Source organism: Rhodamnia argentea, chromosome 1 (assembly GCF_020921035.1).
Source record: "Rhodamnia argentea isolate NSW1041297 chromosome 1, ASM2092103v1, whole genome shotgun sequence".
In the NCBI taxonomy this organism is placed as follows: domain Eukaryota; kingdom Viridiplantae; phylum Streptophyta; class Magnoliopsida; order Myrtales; family Myrtaceae; genus Rhodamnia; species Rhodamnia argentea.
The window spans coordinates 1,337,135-1,355,431 of record NC_063150.1 but is presented as its reverse complement, the minus strand read 5'-3'; the positions used below and the strand labels follow the sequence as shown (position 1 = coordinate 1,355,431).

Here is an 18,297-nt window from a genome sequence, read left to right as displayed (position 1 = left end):
ACGTGGTATTTTTATTTAAAATAATTTAGTGACATGGCATTTTTAATTCAAACAATCTAGTGACATGGCTTTTAAAAAATTAAATCAATTCCACGTGTGCAAAGAGAACGAGTAGCTCGAGCGACATGGCTGGGATGTCTTAAACTTATAGCACTTAAGTGATCACATTTTACAACTTATGGTACTTATGTGATCACTTTAAAAAAAAATTGGCACTCAAACGATCATAATTCACAACTTATGACACTGAAAGTCATTCCGCGAAATTGACTAAATGACGTCATTTGTGCTTTGAAAGCTAACTTGGATCTCCGACGAACCACGTAGGATTAGTTAATTTATAAAAAAAAATACCACGTATGATTTCCGGTCCTGAGTTGGCATTTGAAATAACCATTTTTCAAGAAAATTGGCACTCAAGTGATCCCGAAAAAAAAAATTTGGTATTAAGTGATCCAAAATTTTTTTTGCATAAAAGTGAGTGTCGTACGTACACAAATATTGTCACTCGAGACATCCTTCTGCCAAAAATAAAGTATAGAATGAGTGTGTTATAATGTTATATTGTGAGATTTTTGGTAATTTTTAATTTATAAAGTACCTAATTCTTCTTAAGTCTATCTTGAAAAGTTTGAAGTAGTTTATTGATGGCCGCTACTGTGTCTGATCAACCCTTTTGGCCTATACGGTCAAGTCGAAGTTGCACATCTGATAGCTTTCTAGACATTTACTAAACTGTGAGCGGCTTGGAGTCAATGGACCTGAGCACATTATTTTGAGTAAGAGCATTCTCTGTTTACCAGTTAAAGAACAGATTCTGTAGGGTCTACTTTCTCTGATTCTTCCATGCTCATCTACCCCGGTGGGTTTTGGCAATTTTGGCGTGTGCTGATATCAGATGATCCAGTAAATTCCTTTAAAGCAGATAAATCTGAAGACCGGAACATATAAACATTTTAAGGACTTAGAGGAGGGGAATGTTGAGCACAATGGGACTGTGGTTGTTCCACCAAAGGAAGAAGTGGAGTTGGCGGACTTCACAATTGTGCAAACTCCTTTTGACGATATAGATGTTCCTTTACCCATTTGAGATACGGGTTTTCGAATACGGACAGATTGGTTTGGAAGAAGGTTTCGGTGATGGTAGTGGAAAAGGCAGTGGAGGAAGATAGTGTCTGGCTGCTTAGTAAGATATAGATATTGGTACTTACCACCATCTTCTCCAAGGGGACCAATAGTAGTGTCACCATCTTCCCACCTTTGGAAGAACTCATGCGCAGATGAATAGGATTTTTTTTTCTTCTTCTTTGAAGGCCTATCGTATTATTCTTCTAGAGGAGCTAGACAAAATTCACATCGGCAATCTAAATCCCAAAAGCAATGACCCCTTTGAGAATCTTAAAATAGACAAGATGATGCCCTTTAGAGTTGAATGACTCTATTTCAAGTCTTTCTTCTATACCTTCATCTTCTGAAATTGTTGCGCGTTGAAATTCCTCGACAGGGCTTTGCTAGTTATGGGTTCTAGGCCCAAATTGACTATGGCCCAAAGAAGGTTGCTTACGCGAGAATCTTTTATCGAACTTAATCCGTTCGTTTTCCGAAAAGGAGTTAAGGGTCGATTTTGGACAGAGAGTGTCAAATGCAATAGATTTACACAAAAGGGTGCGTTACAAACAGGCTTTCGACAACTTCGACGACCCAATGTGCGACAGTAACATTATGTGACAAACTTCGACGTGACCCTGGAATTGAATCGACGGGATCGGGAGATGATGTAGGACACAATGCTGGAATTCAATCAACAGCACTGGACGGGGGATTGTAGGACACAACACCGGAATTGAATCGACGTGCTTGGACAAGATGGGTGAAGGGTGCAACACCGGAATTTAATCAACGGTGCTGAACCTAACGAGTAGACGCCGGAATCTAATCGACGACATCTAACTCTGGATATGATACTCGCCGGAATTGAATCGACGACGGGGATCCGAAAACTACAGCTAAGCTAGGCTAAAGGCTAAAGGTTAAGAGCTAAGAGCTAGTTTGAAAATGCAAGTGTTTTGGATTTGTTGTGTGTGTGTTTGTATCTTGCTATTGCGAGGTATTTATAGGCAAGCTCTTTGGTAACCGCCGAGCGGTTTCTTCCTTTGGCCCCACGCTTTGCTCTTTTCCATAAGCCACGTGGATGACGGTTTCCCGGTCTTCGCGCCTTTTCTTTTTACCTCGTGGGGGTTACCGCCAACCACTTCGATCGTGGCCTCCCTCCGCGCGCTTTTCTTGCTCTAGAAGGAAGTGACGCCAGAATTTACCCCGACACGTGGCACCTTTCTGATTGATACGTTCTTTGCTTCGATGTCCCTTCCTGTAGCTGATTATCGCTTCCTCACGTGCTTGTCATGAGTCTCTCTTGGATTATTTTAAGTGTCAACAGAAATGTATGGATGCAGCATCAAAATGGTAGAAAAGACAGGAGGAGGAAGAAAGGTTTTCTTCATTTTCAGTGAATGATCAAATTTAAAAACCACACTGACGTCCTTCCTTTTGGTGAATTTGGTGGACTCTGAAGGCTGGATGAGCCTCTAACATTGTGGTGGAGCTTCTCATAGTTAGCCACCCAAGTATTTAAAAGTAGTTTGACTAACTCTGAGATAGGAATCCTTCTTAGCCTCAACTAATGAGGGGTTTATGGGTAAACCAACGATAAGCTTAGGTAATAATTGTTGTTGCCTATAGATGTTCGTATATGTAGAATAACGTTAATCGACAAACCTGAATCCAAACACAAATGAGTCATTTGAATGTAGAGGAATGATTCGAGCTCCACGAAATGACGTTGTGTCCTTAAGACAAATTTATCCCATCAATCAATACCCAAGGTTCTTGGATAATTGCCTCTCAAGATAGAACGAATTGCCTTTCCTCTAAAGCGATACTTCTTCAAAGGAAAACTTCGAACGCACTTTGTAGAATAATCGCACAAATGATGAATAGTGAAATGAGAATGACGAAAATGGCAATTTTATCTAATGCGACGGTCAATGCTTTATTTATAGACAATAATGCGAAGAGTCACGAACTGAAGGTTAAGAACGTCGACGAAAAGTCACAAATCATGACAGTTGATGAAGGGTTATGAACCTCCATGAAGGAACACGAACCAAACAGCTCTAATGAAGGGTTACGAACTTTCATGAAGGAACACGAACCGAACAGCTCTCTTTATTCGAATAAACATATTCGTTCAATCAAATAAAAAACATTTCTGAACAAACATACCTGTTCGAATTGTGTCAGTTCGGTTTTAAAAAGAATAAAAAGAATAAAACTAATAGGTATATATATATAAAAAAAAAAAACAGGAACACGCGAACCCGGCCCAAACCGAGCTGGGGGGCGGTGGCGCGCGCGTGTGGGCCGACCTAGCTTTGCGTATGTCCTCTCCCTTCTACAAAAATGGGGTGCCCCTTGGGATCCAAACTCATTTGTGAGATTCCAATATTCAAACCCATCTTCTATCTACTCTTTTTCTCATGTGTGACTCTCCATCCTTCATTTCTCATTCAACTTCTTATGGGACTTTGAAACCAAAGTCCCAACAATAATGTGAGCCCACAACGTACGGCCTTCTTTGAATTTTCAATGGGACTGCCTTTTAGTCTCCAGAAACCATTTTCAAATGGACTGCCTTTAAGCTTCAAAAGCTTTTTGATCCACGACATCTACAGAGAGGCAAATGGAGAGGAAAACAACTCATCTAATTGATCTGATGGGGTTACTCTAAGCTCTTAATGACATGTGACTTTGAGGAAGAGAATATAGCGTTTAGAATGGCCTAGAGTGTATATGAACTCGGAATATTTTCAAACTATGATCTTCCTCAACTTCGTCGAGAAATTACCCTTATACAGGTAGAGCTTAGGATAATACATTAATAGTACAAGCACGTGGTTTAAGGACAATAATACGAGCTATAGTTAGGACAACTCGACCCAAAGGACCACACATGCGTATTTCAATATGCTTTCTCAAATGGAAGGACAATACTAAAAGCACTTTACCCAAAGGTAATAGCTTTTATTAGGCACAGTACAATAATATAACTGACAAGCTTCTTTACCACTTGTCTAGCGAAATTTGTCCATTTAACATTGACAGATAGAAAAAAGTCCAAGTTCACAATATCCACAATTTTTGTGGGGAAACTAATGATAAGTTAAATTCTTGTTTTTGTGTATGTGAAGCTCATGATCTCGATAAAAGGACACTAAAAGTGCAAAATTTTCGTACGTCACTCACTTTGATGTCAAAATTTTTCGTTAGATCACTTAAGTGTTATTTTTCAATAAAAAAAAAGATTACTTAAGTGCCAATTCCAATTTTGATTGTCGTAAATCTGACCTAGCAATATTTTATCAATTTCCCTGACCAACGGGGCTCACCGACATGCTGAATCAGCAATAATAGCCCTAAACAACATCGTCTACATTTTTGCCCCAACTATAGACTCTAAGTTTCGTTTGCAGACAAAATTAGGCCAAATTAGGGGTTTTGTCCAAGTTAGAATTTTTTTTTCCGCAGACAATCAAAGAAGAAGAAAAGGTGGAAGATGATGAAGATGAGAAAAGTAATGAAGATCGTCGCTTCAATTGCAGCCAAATTTGGGCTCGGCAACCTCTCAGATCGGGGCTCATCCCCAATTTCACACGATCGATTCTCGACCCCACGGCAACGAAGAGCTCCATCTCTAGATCAAGAGGTACACGCTGCCAGTCCATCTCCATATATGTAGCCATGGCGATGGCGGTTCAACCAGAACTTCCTTGCAAACTTAATTTCTCCCTCCACCTTATAGTCCCCGTTGGTACTTAAGTGATCATTTTTTCTCTGATTTTGCACTTATGTGATCCCATTTTGGCACCAAAATGAGCCTTCTTTTTCTATTATACAAAACGTAAAAAGTAAAAATTGACAAAAAGGAGTCAAAACTACATAGGTATAGCAACTAGCAAAAAAGTCCACACATGCGAACCTTCTTGATAAGTAAGATGATCGATGGAGGCTCTCCCGACAGTGCCCTATTAGGCGCCTCGATGGTCTTTCAAGAGAAGCAATCGTGCTGTTATAGAAAGAGTTCGTCTTAGCATTGCTTCTATGCATTGTATCTGTTCCTGAGGCTGAGAGAACGTTGTACACGGTCTTAGTATTGAACTCATGATTGAGGTGAACACAGTGTCACTCTAGTAGTATAGATGAGTTGAACTCCTCAAATTCCCGGTTTCATGATTCTAAAAGTCACCCTGATGTACTGGCATGACTGGCTCGATTAAGTTTTTTTTTTTTTTACTGGCTGGGTATAACAATTTTGGAGTGGTTGGATTTATGACTTTATATATATTTTTGATAGATTTACGTTTCGATCCCTAATTTATTGAAAATACTTAAAATTGACTCCGTGGGTGTCGAAATGGTATGTCGAGATGATGGACTCGCGTATCGTTGGCGTGTTTGGAGCGCTAACCATGTGTTGGTCGCATGTCGGAGAATGCCGAAGAGTGTTCAACACAACACGAAACAAAGGCCCTAGAGAGTATCCCTACTTCTTAACCCCGGAGCAAATTATACGTGGCTTGTCAGTATTCAACAGGTGGCGTCCGGTTTCTCTACTGGAAATCCCATGATGTTGTTCTTGTTGGATTTTTCACATTTCATGGCGAACTCTTTTTCCACGGAAGATGAGTACTATGAGCTTGATGCTTTGTCTAGACAAGGCCCAATTGGTATGTAGGAGCTAGAATTAACGTTGGAAATTACCAGAAATGTTGGTAGAATGAGTAGAATGATCGATCGTGGCTCTCTTAATTGTGCCTTAGGCGGCTTCGGCGGTCTTTCAAGAGAAGCAACGTGGAGCGTCACGCGTTGAGTGGCGATCAAGGCAGTCGACGGACCCCATGGTGTGTCGGCATCGTGTTGCATTCTACTTTTTTACAACTCCGACCCGACCCAAAGACAAAGACTAATGGAGACCCATCAGTTCAGCAATCCTACTAATGTCGTACACGTCTATAATCTTCTTACCGTGAACATTGCATGCACAAAATGATAGCTGGTACTCTCTGAAGTTCAGATTTTATTATGGGACAATAAGCATGCAAATTGTTCAGCAGCAAATGCTCGAACTCTGCATATCAAGGATGCAGCGACAGAAGCAGACATGTTTTCTAAGCAGCTTTCCATGAAGAAAGGGGTGGAGTTTCGGAGTTTATCTTTGCTGAGCCGCTGCCCCAGCCACCCTTGAAATGGACCACAGAAGCAATCGATTCAAGCTCCGCCATCTCTTCTGGTGTAAGCTTCAGGGACAGAGCTGCAATGTTCTGGTTGAATTTTCCGATCTTGGTCGTGCAGGGAATCGGGCAGACGTCATCGCCTTTGTGGTGTACCCAAGCGAGGGCTAACTGCGACCGGGTGCATCCCTTTCTTTGAGCGATTTCATTCACTATCTTCGAGTTGCGAACCAATTTCTCTCGCCGGAACCTCCGAAAGTACTGCATAACATAGAGCACTGTCTCAGAGGAGAGCACATAAGCAACATTAATTTTCTTTCTTGACACCAAATTCTACTGCAACAAGTGCAAACAACACTAGAAGAGGTGGCATCGCATGCCATCAGATTGTCTTGCTACTTCCATAAAAAGGGTGTTGGGGAGTCCTCGTTCAGGAACTGGTTCTGCCAAAACATAGTTTATCTTGTGAAAAAAGATGACAATGAAAAAGAAGGGAAGGCTGAGGTCAGATACTGGTGTGGCACACATATTGGAAATATCGCTAATCTTGTGACGGAAGATGAGAGAAAAGGGGCAGGTGGAAAGACGGGAGAGAATAGTGAATAGCAATGTTGGGAAGGCTAGGAATCAAAGGAACCCACAAGTAAATCTACATATTGTTCATTCTTAAAATCACGAGATTGCGGGAAACTGCCTGTTTCAGGCTGATTAAGCCATGTACTATGATTTTCACTAATCTAGAATCAGACAAATGGGACATATGGTGAATGCTGGATTGAAGAAATTGTAATTTTCCAACAATTCAATGCGAATGACAGTCACTGTGAGCATTTGATTGTGTTGATCAGCAGAAACAGACCACTCTATCGTCACCCACACAGAAATCCTCCATAAACTTGTAGGCAACAATTCCAATTCCAAGCTCCCTGGGAAACCATTTTAAGGAAGAACAAAGTCAGAAGAAAGCTGTGGTTACTGCATAAACAAATTAACAGAATGGTTTCCTACCGGCATGTCGGAATGATCTCTGCCTCCACATCTCTTGTCGCCAGGGTCCAGTCCAATTGCACCGCTGTGACGGGATGAACAGCGTGAGCTCTTCTGATTGTTGACGCAGAGGCGTCTCTTAAACCGACGTACTTGATTTTACCCTCTTCAACGAGTTTCTTCAGCTCTCCAATCTTTGAATATTAAAATGATAAAACAACAGTCGAGTATTAAGTTAACTAAGGCAGATTTCTCTAATTCATCACAGGAGAGGGCTGATAAATTAAGTATTCAAGTATTTGTCATATTTCATAATGGTATGTCAAGAATCAAATATCTCCACAGAAAGTTCAAGAACAACTTTCAATCAGGAAGAACCTTGTAGCACTTTCAACTCAGCCACTAAAATACTAAATTCCATGACCTCTTTGACAACATCGTGCCGCATCTCAACCTTGACTATCATCTGAACTTAAGTTCAATTTGTAAATATCTTACCAATCAAAGGCAAGGAAATAGTTAAATCTCTTCCAAGAAGTCCAGCATACTTTGTACAACGTGATGATGCATCAACAACACCAATCTAGTTTAACAAATGATCATATGGCTCGGAGAAAGTTTTTAAGAGAGGAAAAGGTTTAATGTGGATTCATACAGTGACTTCAATTGGGACACGACTATCAATATCTTCTAGGTAGTAGAGGTCGATATAATCAACATCGAGTCGCTTCAAGCTGGCCTCACAAGCCGCCCTCACGTACTCCGGATCGCCTCGGGTGTCCCGCTTCCACCCCGTGAACCTGGTTCCAAACTTAGCCGCCAATTCCACCTTCTGTCTCACCCCTCCCTTTAGTGCCTGCTCAAACTCAGATACCAAATCAACACAAGAAAACCCCAAATTGCACCCAAAATAGAAAACCGAGATGTAGGATCGTAGAGTCCGGCGGGATCAAGTTAATACTACTAGGGGTGAGCATCGGTCCAAGGTGACCCTGGACCAGCCCAGCATGGTCAGTCCTGGGCTAGTCCTTGGTCCTGGGACCGTTGGAACCTCTACTGTGCGTGTTGGTTCTTGGTCCTGAGACTTTGGAATTGGTCCAACCCAGACCAACCCTGTAAATTTCTTTTTCCAAAAAAAATCCTAGGTATATAACCTAAAGTGCTCAGCCCCTCCTGTCTTCTTTGCCATTTTCCTCTCCCTCAGAGTCTCACTCTAACTCTCCCTCAATCTCAGATTCTTCTCGTCATCTCAGCGGCTCGATCTCTTTCACACTCTTGCTGTAGGTATATAACCTAAAGTGCTCATCCCCTCCTCTCTGCAAAGAGTACGTTTGTCTTTTCAGGGAATACAAAAAATGCAACAAGAAAAAAAAAGGGATTGGTTCGTCCTGGCCGGGTTGACCCTGGAACCTGACCGGACCCATAAGGTCGGTCCAGTCCTAGGTCCCAGGCTCAACAGGATCGATTCCCGGTCCCAAAAATTGGGGACCAACACTGTATGGATTGGTCCCTAGTTAGGTACTGAACCAGGCCAACCCGAATCATGCTCATCCCAAATACTACAACACTATATTTTATCTACTTCATGCAAAAGCTGGGACTGAGTTTAACATACACAAGCGTGACGATCAAGTAAAGGAGTCTAACAATGCCTGAGTACCATACATCTTTTTGCGCGAGGAGTGCCAGCTTAGTTGATCTAAAAATGCCGAACTTTTAAATTGGATGCGCGGCTCAGTGTCTCAAAAACCGACCTTTCCGAGGAGTATTTCGTTGGCTCCTGTCCATATTGACTCCCCCACTACGGGTAATTCGTAGGTGTCTGAGGTGTTGAGGAAGGTGGCGCCGCAGTGGACGGCATGGTGGATGAGCTTGATCATGTCGGGATCAGTGGAAATGTCCCTGCAGCCCAGGCCCTGAGCCGAGACCTCGAGGCCCTGAGCCGAGACCTCGAGGCCCTGCGACCCCAACTTGACCCTCCTCACCATCGACGCCATCGCCGTCGTCATCGCTCGAGGTCGATGCAAGAAGAGATGGAGAAGAAACAATTCGCCGGGAGAACGAAGCTGATGGGTGAGCCAAGCTATAAAGGAGAGGGAGCAGCAGACGTTCGTTTCGCGCGTTATATAAAGTTAAAAGTAGGGCAAATTTCAAATAAGGACCAAGTAGGCCCGTAGCAGATTATGTTTCAATAAAGGGTCTGAAATGTCCAATATTTGTTTCAAAGAACCGTTTGAGCTCGGCGGCCGGTCAAATATTCCTCGGCCGGCGAGCATGTAATATCTCCGGTGATTGAATAAGGGCATCTTTACCAAAAAAAAAAATTGAATTTGAAAAAAAAAAGGCAAAACTTGAAAATTGAAAATCAAAACCCCACGTTCTCAATTAAAACAGAAGCCGGTGCACGAGCCCACCTGCGCATCGTCTAAGGCATACCTTCAGCCACGAAGATTTGAATGATGTCCTCCAATGTTGGTCAGCGCCTGGAATAGGACTCACACATGTGCTCTTGCTGAACATACACAGGGACAAACCATTTAGAAACCTTCCGTATGAACTCTTAGCCTCACCTTAACTCTCTTGGAGCGACGTAGGCAAAATTTAGCTGAAGGAGTATGAGCAAAATTCAACTGATCAATGGGAGTACTAGCCATTTCTCAATGCTCATTTTGAAAAGCTTGAATTGTTTTGTAAGAAGAGGATCTGAAGCTATCGATCCTCCAATGTGCAAGTCGCACGGCATCCCCATCTTCGAATCGGCCATGGCTGGATTGGTGGTCGGAGCTTTCTTCCCAGTTGAGGCGCCGTCCAATCGCAAGTCGCCAGGGCCACCGGACCTCGGGCGAATCACGGAGGTAACACAGAAGACACAATCAAAACCATTCTTGGATTGGGGGTGAAGGCTTTGCATTAACCCTAGGAGGAGGGATCTTTAATTTCTTTCAAATCCTTCACCATTGAAGGTCTTCGCCGCCGCCCCTCCGCTGCCGTCTCCGCCATAGCCTGGTTGCACGCCTCCAACACCCTTGCCTCCACCGCTCATTCGCACAAGGCCGGCTCCTTTTCCTTGGCGAACGTGGGTTGGAGAAGCAAAACAAGAACATGGGGCAAATGGTTTCGTTACGTTTAGCAATCATTAGTTTTTATTTTTACACTTCACAGCTCTCGCTAAATCACCCGACAACAAATGGCACCACTTATTCAATCACAACAGCCGAAAATGGGTCCCAAGAGAAAAAACACATCATTTGCAATTTTACGGAACTTGCCCATTACAGTCCGATTTTATTTCAAATAAAATTCTTAGGCTGCCAAGGTTTTGCGAGTTGGCTAGAATTTCATGAATAATTTGACAACCTTGTTAACAGGTTAATCTACACCTGATTGTGAGAACTCAACAAACGACCTCTCTTTTTCCACAGTTGCGCTAAGAATGTCGGACCTCTTATCTCTATATGAACGAACCAAATCAATAACCTTATTTCAGTTGGTACATTTCTAAATTAACATCAAAACCTTTTCAGCAAGAATTTTATTTCAAAGAAAGACTGGACGTGGCGACCGATCAAAACCTTGTGGAGAGCCATCGGCTCAGCAATCGTTCTGTTATAGAAAACGTGCCTCCTAGCATTGCGTCAATGTGCTTAGTATCCACAATCTTGAGAGTGTAAAGAATTCAAGTCATGGTTCAGGTGAATAAAGTGTCACTCTAGTATGTACGAATGAGTTTGAATTACTCAAAATCCCGATTTCTTGATCTTACAAGTCACCCGGCGGTCGCAGTTAATAGTCATCGCGATACACATGTATAATCTTCTCATAGCAAATGTCACTTTTACAAAACGGTAACAGTTATTCTCTGAATTTCAGATTTTATTACAGGATAACAAGTACTCTCATCTTCTTACACATACTTATCACAGCTACCCAACATAGCCTCAAAATACTTCAGCAGCAGATGCTCAAACTCTGCATATCAAAGATGCAGCGACAGAAGCAGACATGTTTCTAAGCAGGTTTCCATGACGAAAGGGGTGGAGTTTCAGAGTTTTCCCATGTAGACACGCTGCTATTGAACCTGCCACCCTTGACATTGTCCGCAGATGCAATTGATTCGAGCTCCGCCATCTCTTCCGGTGTAAGCTTCACAGACAGAGCTCCAATGTTCTGGTTGAAATTCTCGATCTTGGTCGTGCCGGGAATCGGGCAGACGTCGTTGCCCTGGTGGTGTACCCAGGCGAGGGCTAACTGCGACGGGGTGCATCCCTTTCTTTGCGCAATTTCATTCACTCGATCGAATAACTTTGCATTGTGAGCCAAGTTCTCTGGCCGGAGCCTTGGTTGGTACTGCATAAAATAGAGCACTGTCTCAATGTAGAGCATACGAGCAACTATCATTTTCCCTTTCATGCCTAATCTTGCGGCAACTAGTGCAAAAGTGGCAACAAGTGCAAAAGTGGTTGCATTGCATGCCATCAGATTGTCTTGTTACTTGACATGAAGCATTTAAAAGTTTGCCATCACTGTAAAGCATGATTAGTTAAAGATTATCTTGACATGATTAAATATCTTGTTCAAAATTATAAGCATTCAAAAAGTGGAAGCAAAGTGGTCTAGCAACTACCACGCAAGGCTGATGGTTTTGATGTAAGATGTGACAACAGAAACAAAATCGACAATCTAAGTTTTGTACATATGAAGATATCCATTTGTCACACATAAAATAAAGAAATCACAAATTTGGATGATGTGTACAAGAATGTTGTCGGACGTAAAGCTCTTTTTTAGATCCCTAACAATCTAAGTACTCACTTGCCCGGCACGATCACAAGTCAAACACTAATGGCAGGAAGTAATACACAATTGGCTTTATTTCAGATAGGAACATGATCCCAAAACTTCCATAGGAAGGTTGTGTTGGGGAGTCCTCACTCAAGAACTGGTTGCGTCAAGATATAATTTGTCCTGTGCAGAAAGATGAGAACAAAAAACGAATGAAGGGCTGAGGCCGTATACTGGTGTCGGTTATATTAAGGAGATCTTGCTAATCTTGTGAGGAAAGATGAGAGAAAAAGGATGGGTGGAAAATGGGGAAGGATAGTGAATAGGAAATGGTGGGAAGGCTGGGAAACAGAGGAACTTGCAAATAAACCTATGTTTATTCATTCCCAAAAGCATGAAAATCCGGGGAACTACGTCTTTCAGGCTCATTAAGCCATTAGTTTTGATTTTACATAAATCTAGAATCACGAAAGCTGGGACGTATGGCGAGTGCTGGATTGAAGATATATGAGAATATAAAGCATTTGTGCCACCAATTTTTATTCATCCCATCCAGATACTTTTTCTCGATACCCCAAGAACAGTTAACAATCCAGCACTTCAATGAGAATTACGGTCACAGTGAGCATCTAATTATGTTGATCAACAGAAACAGACCTGTCTGAGATCGTCCTCGGAGATATTCTCCAACAACTTGGAGCCCAGAGAAAAGAATCCTTGTCCTAAAGGACTATAGGCAACGATTCCAATGCCAAGCTCCCTAGTCACCATTTTAAGGAAGTGCAGTCAGAAGAAAACTGCTGTTAGTGCATAAACAAGCTAACAGAGTGGTTTTTTACCTGCACGTGGGAATTATCTCTGCCTCCACATCTCTTGTCCACAGTGACCACTCCAATTGCACCGCTGTGATGGGATGAACAGCATGTGCTCTTCTGATTGTGGACGCACAGGCCTCGGATAAACCAATGTACTTGATTTTACCCTCTTCAACGAGCTTCTTAAGCTCTCCAATCTGTGCATATTCACATGACAAAACAACACTCAAGATCCTGCGTGTTAAGATCCAGAAAATTATGCACATCATTAGCTTTTATTGTGTCCTGATCCCTCAATAGTTTGTGTTCCCTGACTTTCCAAACATTACATTTTGACTAGGTAGTTCTCAGCACAGATTAGTCGATCTTTATGCATCTCAATGCAACAAAAAAGTTGTGAGGTATTAAGTCAAAGGAGCAACTTTCAATGCGATTCTCGTGTATAAATCAGGATGAACCCCGTGGCACTTTCATCTCAAAGGAAGAATTTGAATAATTGTCTATGCTTTTTGACACTTAACTTGTAAGAGATGCCCATAAAAGAAAAACTCAGCCACTAAGGGCTTGTATGGTAACCATTCCGATCCCAAAAAGTGATTTTGATTAAAATGACTTTTCTAATTCTGTTTCCTTGAATGAGTTTTAGGGAATCAAAAAGTGTTCGGTAGCTGCCTAAAATGTCTATTCTTGAAATAGAAACGCGTTTGATAACCGCACAAAATTTCTGTTCCCGGAAACAATTGCTCCTCAATTTTTATCATTTGAGCCAAATAACTACGTAGTTACTTTGTGAAATTTCATATGCATTTCAAAATTAATCGAAGATTAATTCATATTAATTTTTCTTATATAACATATTTCATATTGAAATATAAAAAGAAATATCAAGAATCATCACGAGTCATTTTCGCAATTTATTGTGGGGTTTCATCGAACTCTTTTGAGCAAGCGGACAACCGGCATGAGCGACACCATTATTTTCGCAAGAAAAATGCACTACATTGCCCTACATTGGTATGCATTTTTGGTTATAGGAAATCAAATCTTGGTCTTAATTCATCGAAAACTTAAGAATGAGAGATTGCTAAGTGTTCACGATGGTTATTTTTGTCTTTTTTCAAAATTTTCTAAAACTAGATTAAGTCTACAGTACATAAACCTAGGCAAATCAAAATCAATGAAATCAAGTGCGTAATTAAGGAATCACAGCATCGATAAATCGCATCATAAAATTGTAATGAAGCCCTAAGAACTTAGAGAAATGCTGTTCGAGTTTAATTGCAAAGGTGTTTATGATTTTTCTAAAAAAGAATAAAATATGTGAAATCTAGAGAATCTAGGCCCAAATTTATGAAAATGAGGTCAAACTAGCATAATCTAAGCTTCTTCTATTTTTAGAGATTTTCTGAAATTTTTATGATTTTTTTTAAATTTTTTAAATTTTAAATTTTATTATCTTATATATTTTTCTTTGAAAATGAGACCATGTTCTGTTTTAGGTCGAGAGAAAATTGACGAGAAAACCGAAAAGAAAAAGTGAGATGTGAGGCTTCATTCTGTTTTATGATTCTTAAAAGTGGTTCTTTTTCCAAAACCAACTTTTTTTTTGTTCTTATTTTTGCTCCAAAACTGCTATCGAGAACAGAACCAGAATCAAAATAATTTACATTACCAAACAGGATTCTCACCTTTTTTAGTTCCGGAAAATAGAATCAGAAAACCAAAATAATTACCATACAATCATCTTTAACAACACCTCAACCACATCTTGAACTCTGCTATCAACGGAACTTAAGACTCATTTAACAGTACCTTTTCATTTCTGCCACAAAAGCCAACAAATCTTAACAGTACGTCGATCCATCATCAACACCAATCTAGTTTAGCAAATGATCACATGGCTCAGAGAAAGTCTCAAGAGAGGCAAAGGTTTAATGAGGATCCATACAGTGACTTCGATGGGGACCCGAGTGTCGATACGGTGTTGGTAGTAGAGGTTGATGCAATCGACGTCGAGCCGCTTCAGGCTGGCCTCGCAAGCCGCCCTCACGTACGCCGGATCGCCCCGGATCTCCCCCTTCCCGTCCGCGAAGCTGACCCCAAACTTGGTAGCCAATTCCACCTTCTGTCTCACCCCTCCCTTCAGTGCCTGCTCAAAATCGACACCAAATCAACACGAGGAAACCCCCCAAATTCCCCCCAAGATTAGAAAACGAAGACGCAGGATCGCGGCACTCTGCACGATCAAGCTAATACTACAACGCTATTGCTTATCGATCAGGCTAGGGAGGCATAGAAAGACTGATTAAAAAACAAATTTTTGTGCGAACAGCGTCGGCTAGTTGATCTAAAGGCCGAACCTTTAACTAAAGAACTGACCTTTCCGAGGAGGATTTCGTTGGTGTAAGGGCCGTAGATGTCGGAGGTGTCGAGGAAGGTGACGCCGGAGCCGACGGCGTGGTGGATGAGCGCGATCATGTCGGGCTCGGGCTTGGGTGGGCCGTAGAAGGCGGACATGCCCATGCAGCCCAGCCCCTGGGCGGAGACCTCGAGACCCTGCGACCCCAGTTTGATCCTCCTCACCGCCGACGCCATCTCCGTCGTCCTCGCTCTAGGTCTATCCGAGAAGAGGATGGAGAAGACGAACGCAATTCCAGAGCTCGCTCGCTCGCTCCCTGCAACTGAGAATAGTAACGCAGCTGTCGGAAGAGCCGAGCTTTATAGGAGGGAGTAGTAGACTAGTAGTAGGTGTGAAGAGTCAGACAGCCTACCTGAGACGCACGTGCTGACGTTAGCGTCTCGACACGTACTTCTCCCACGAGCAAATTGGAAAAAAGCTGACTTCATATGACTGACAAAAATGGTGAAACCTAGGACTTATTGAAGAGGAAAAAAGAAGGTTTAGATCATATTCAATTTAACAAAAACTGCGTCAAATGTCCATCGTTCCAAACGTTGTCATCGCCGTACAATATTATTTTCGCTAAGAGAAGCCAATCATGTAATATTAGGGTGTGGCCGAATTAAGTAAATATCGAACGTCTAATCATCGCTTTTTTTAAGAAGCTATTTAAAGGAAAAGATCGAAAGATGGACGGACTCAGCCATCGGCTATACGATTCGGGCGTTATTAAGAGTAATCCATGAATGTATGGATGTGCAATGTGCAGAGTTGGCAGATAACTTCGTGCACATTACATAAAGAGGTCAAGAACATAAAATGACAACTCCTGACGAAAAAGCCTAACAAAATGGCACAACTTGAAGGGCGACAAAAAATATAATGAACAACAATTCACTTAATATTAAATAAAAAAGCAAAAAAGGTGTCATTTGCAATTGCCCATGGTATCCGATCATTCTATTATGAACTTGAAACACAAGCACAAAATAGGCTCATGAACATCGTGCAAGCTCAAGTATTAGTTAAGTTCGTCCATTTTAACTAGAGCGATTTACACATAAGTTTCGAGAGACAAACAAGTGACCTTCAATGTCCGAGCTGAAAATCTGTCTCAAGCTCCAATTAAATGTGTCGTCTCTTCCGGGGTTATTATACCATATGACTTCATTTTCCTTATTTCTATCGTAATTTTTTATTACAGACTTTTCTTTTTCTTTTTTTTTTTGTCAGGACTTTCCGTTCTAATTGCAATGTAGGATCTAGAACTAATGTTTGAAATTTGCGAGAAATGTGGGTGGAATTCCACAATGACAGATGGAATTTGTCCATTGTAATATGCACCAACAAGGAAAGTCCCATTGTCACTATCTACACACATTATCTTTGGGGAACTCATGACAGCTACGGGGGTTGAATTGTTGCAGAAGGATAGCGACAACAGACAAGTCAAACCTATGACTTTGTCAATCCTGCCACGTGTCTCCAATTCTTTTTGTCGGGGAGTTTGATTGGTAGGGTCGGATTTGGAGGACTTGATGGATCTTAGCACGATCTTTTCTTTTTCTATTTTTTGGCCGAACTTAGCACGATCTTGATTGCTGACTTAGAGTGCCCATGGTAACACTTCAGAATTTTTGCTTCAAAAGTACCTCTGAAGTATAAATTCATTTGATAATACAACTTCTGAAATATAAATTTGTTTGATAAAAATTTTTATTTATCAAAGAAATTTCTACTTCTGAAATTATTTTTCTCTCAATTTGAAAAGTTAAAAAAAAATTCTTCTCAACTCAAAAAGCACTTCTCATCTCACCCTTTTTTCATTATGTCTCTCTCGCCCAATTACGCCTCTGCCGTCGTTGCCCACCGCATACCATCGCCGCCTGTCGCCCCCCACCTCCGCCGACCGCCGCCCCCTGACCAACCGTCGCCTCCTTCCGCCGACCATCGCCCACCCACTACCTACCGTCGCCGCCAACTACCGCTTTTGACCTCCGCCGACCATCACCCGCACCAACCGCAGCCGACCACCCCCAACCATCATCACCAACCGTTGTCACCTGCCATCGCCACCGTCGCAGTAAAAATAAAATAATAATTTTTTTATTTCTAAAAATAAAATAGTATTTTTAATAATAAGAATTAATTTTTAAAGAAATTAAAAAATTAAAAATGAAATAGAAATTTTTCGTTCTCCGACAACAATTCGTCATAGAATATTTTGTGTTAATAATGTTCCGGAAATAGAAATTTTTAATCATTACCAAACGAATTTCTGTAATTAGAAATCAACTTCTAGAGTGGAAGTAGCAAAATCAACTTTTGCTTCTAAGTAGAAGTAGAAAAGTTAACTTTTGATTAGAAGTTGATTTCCGAAGTAGAAATGTTGCCACGCGCGTCCTTAACTCTTGACAAAACTCAATTCGATGTAGGAAAGTCAAAAGTTCAATGTCATAACAATTTCTAGGGATATTAGCTGCTCTCATCTTGCTCGGATGGTCCTTTCTTCTTTCTCTTTTTTCTTTTTTAACTTTTTTGGTTTCCCCAGGCGAAATTCGACACATTATACAAATTTCAAATGAACTTTCAACACATTATACAGATCTCAAATGAACTATAAAAATTGATATGTCACAACAGAGGGTTTTATTTGCTCAGGATGTAACTATAAAAATTGATATGTCCTCGCTCGAGGTCGACACAAGAAGAGGGAATGGAGAAGAAACAATTTGCTCGCTCGCTCACTCCCTGCGCTGAGACGATGACGAAGACGATGGGGGTGAGCAGAGCTTTAAAGGCAGAGTAATTCCATCATTTCCATGCCGTCTTGTTAGAGGTGGCCGGTTCCACGGAACTGCCGGTTCCGGTTCCGGTTCGGAACCGCCGGTTCCTAGGCCCAATAGCTCTTTTTCCCGGGCCTTCTCCCTTTTTTTTTTTTTTAAAAACCGGGTCGGAACCGGCCCGGAACCGTGGGCCCAGTCAACGGACCGGTTCCGGGCCCCGGTTCAATATTGGCCATGTC

At 41.6% G+C, this 18,297-nt stretch overlaps 2 protein-coding genes and 1 pseudogene across 3 annotated transcripts in view; all 3 read right to left on the bottom strand.

Annotated features, from left to right (window-relative positions):
* LOC115745204 overlaps positions 1 to 18,061 on the bottom strand; it is a 31,921-nt pseudogene extending 13,860 nt beyond the window's left edge.
* LOC115745207 (probable aldo-keto reductase 4) overlaps positions 1 to 18,297 on the bottom strand; it is a 28,804-nt gene that overhangs the window by 10,299 nt on the left and 208 nt on the right. Inside the window, exons 2-3 of the mRNA XM_030680642.2 lie at positions 18,021 to 18,046; positions 16,652 to 16,656 (exon numbers count right to left, since the gene is read on the bottom strand). The gene's annotated coding sequence lies outside the window, so the exon portion shown is untranslated. The remainder of the gene's footprint in view (positions 1 to 16,651; positions 16,657 to 18,020; positions 18,047 to 18,297) is intronic.
* The window catches only part of LOC115745205 (probable aldo-keto reductase 2), a 40,662-nt gene continuing 33,429 nt past the window's right edge, over positions 11,065 to 18,297 (bottom strand). Inside the window, exons 1-5 of one of the 2 annotated variants that reach the window (XM_030680641.2) lie at positions 15,251 to 15,571; positions 14,820 to 15,020; positions 12,896 to 13,068; positions 12,714 to 12,816; positions 11,189 to 11,621 (exon numbers count right to left, since the gene is read on the bottom strand). In XM_030680641.2, the coding sequence (XP_030536501.2) occupies positions 11,283 to 11,621; positions 12,714 to 12,816; positions 12,896 to 13,068; positions 14,820 to 15,020; positions 15,251 to 15,466 (1,032 nt within the window). In that variant the 5' untranslated portion in view covers positions 15,467 to 15,571 and the 3' untranslated portion in view covers positions 11,189 to 11,282. Of the gene's footprint in view, positions 11,622 to 12,713; positions 12,817 to 12,895; positions 13,069 to 14,819; positions 15,021 to 15,250; positions 15,572 to 18,297 lie in introns of those variants that run through there. The other variant, XM_048283493.1, reaches the window with a different exon arrangement.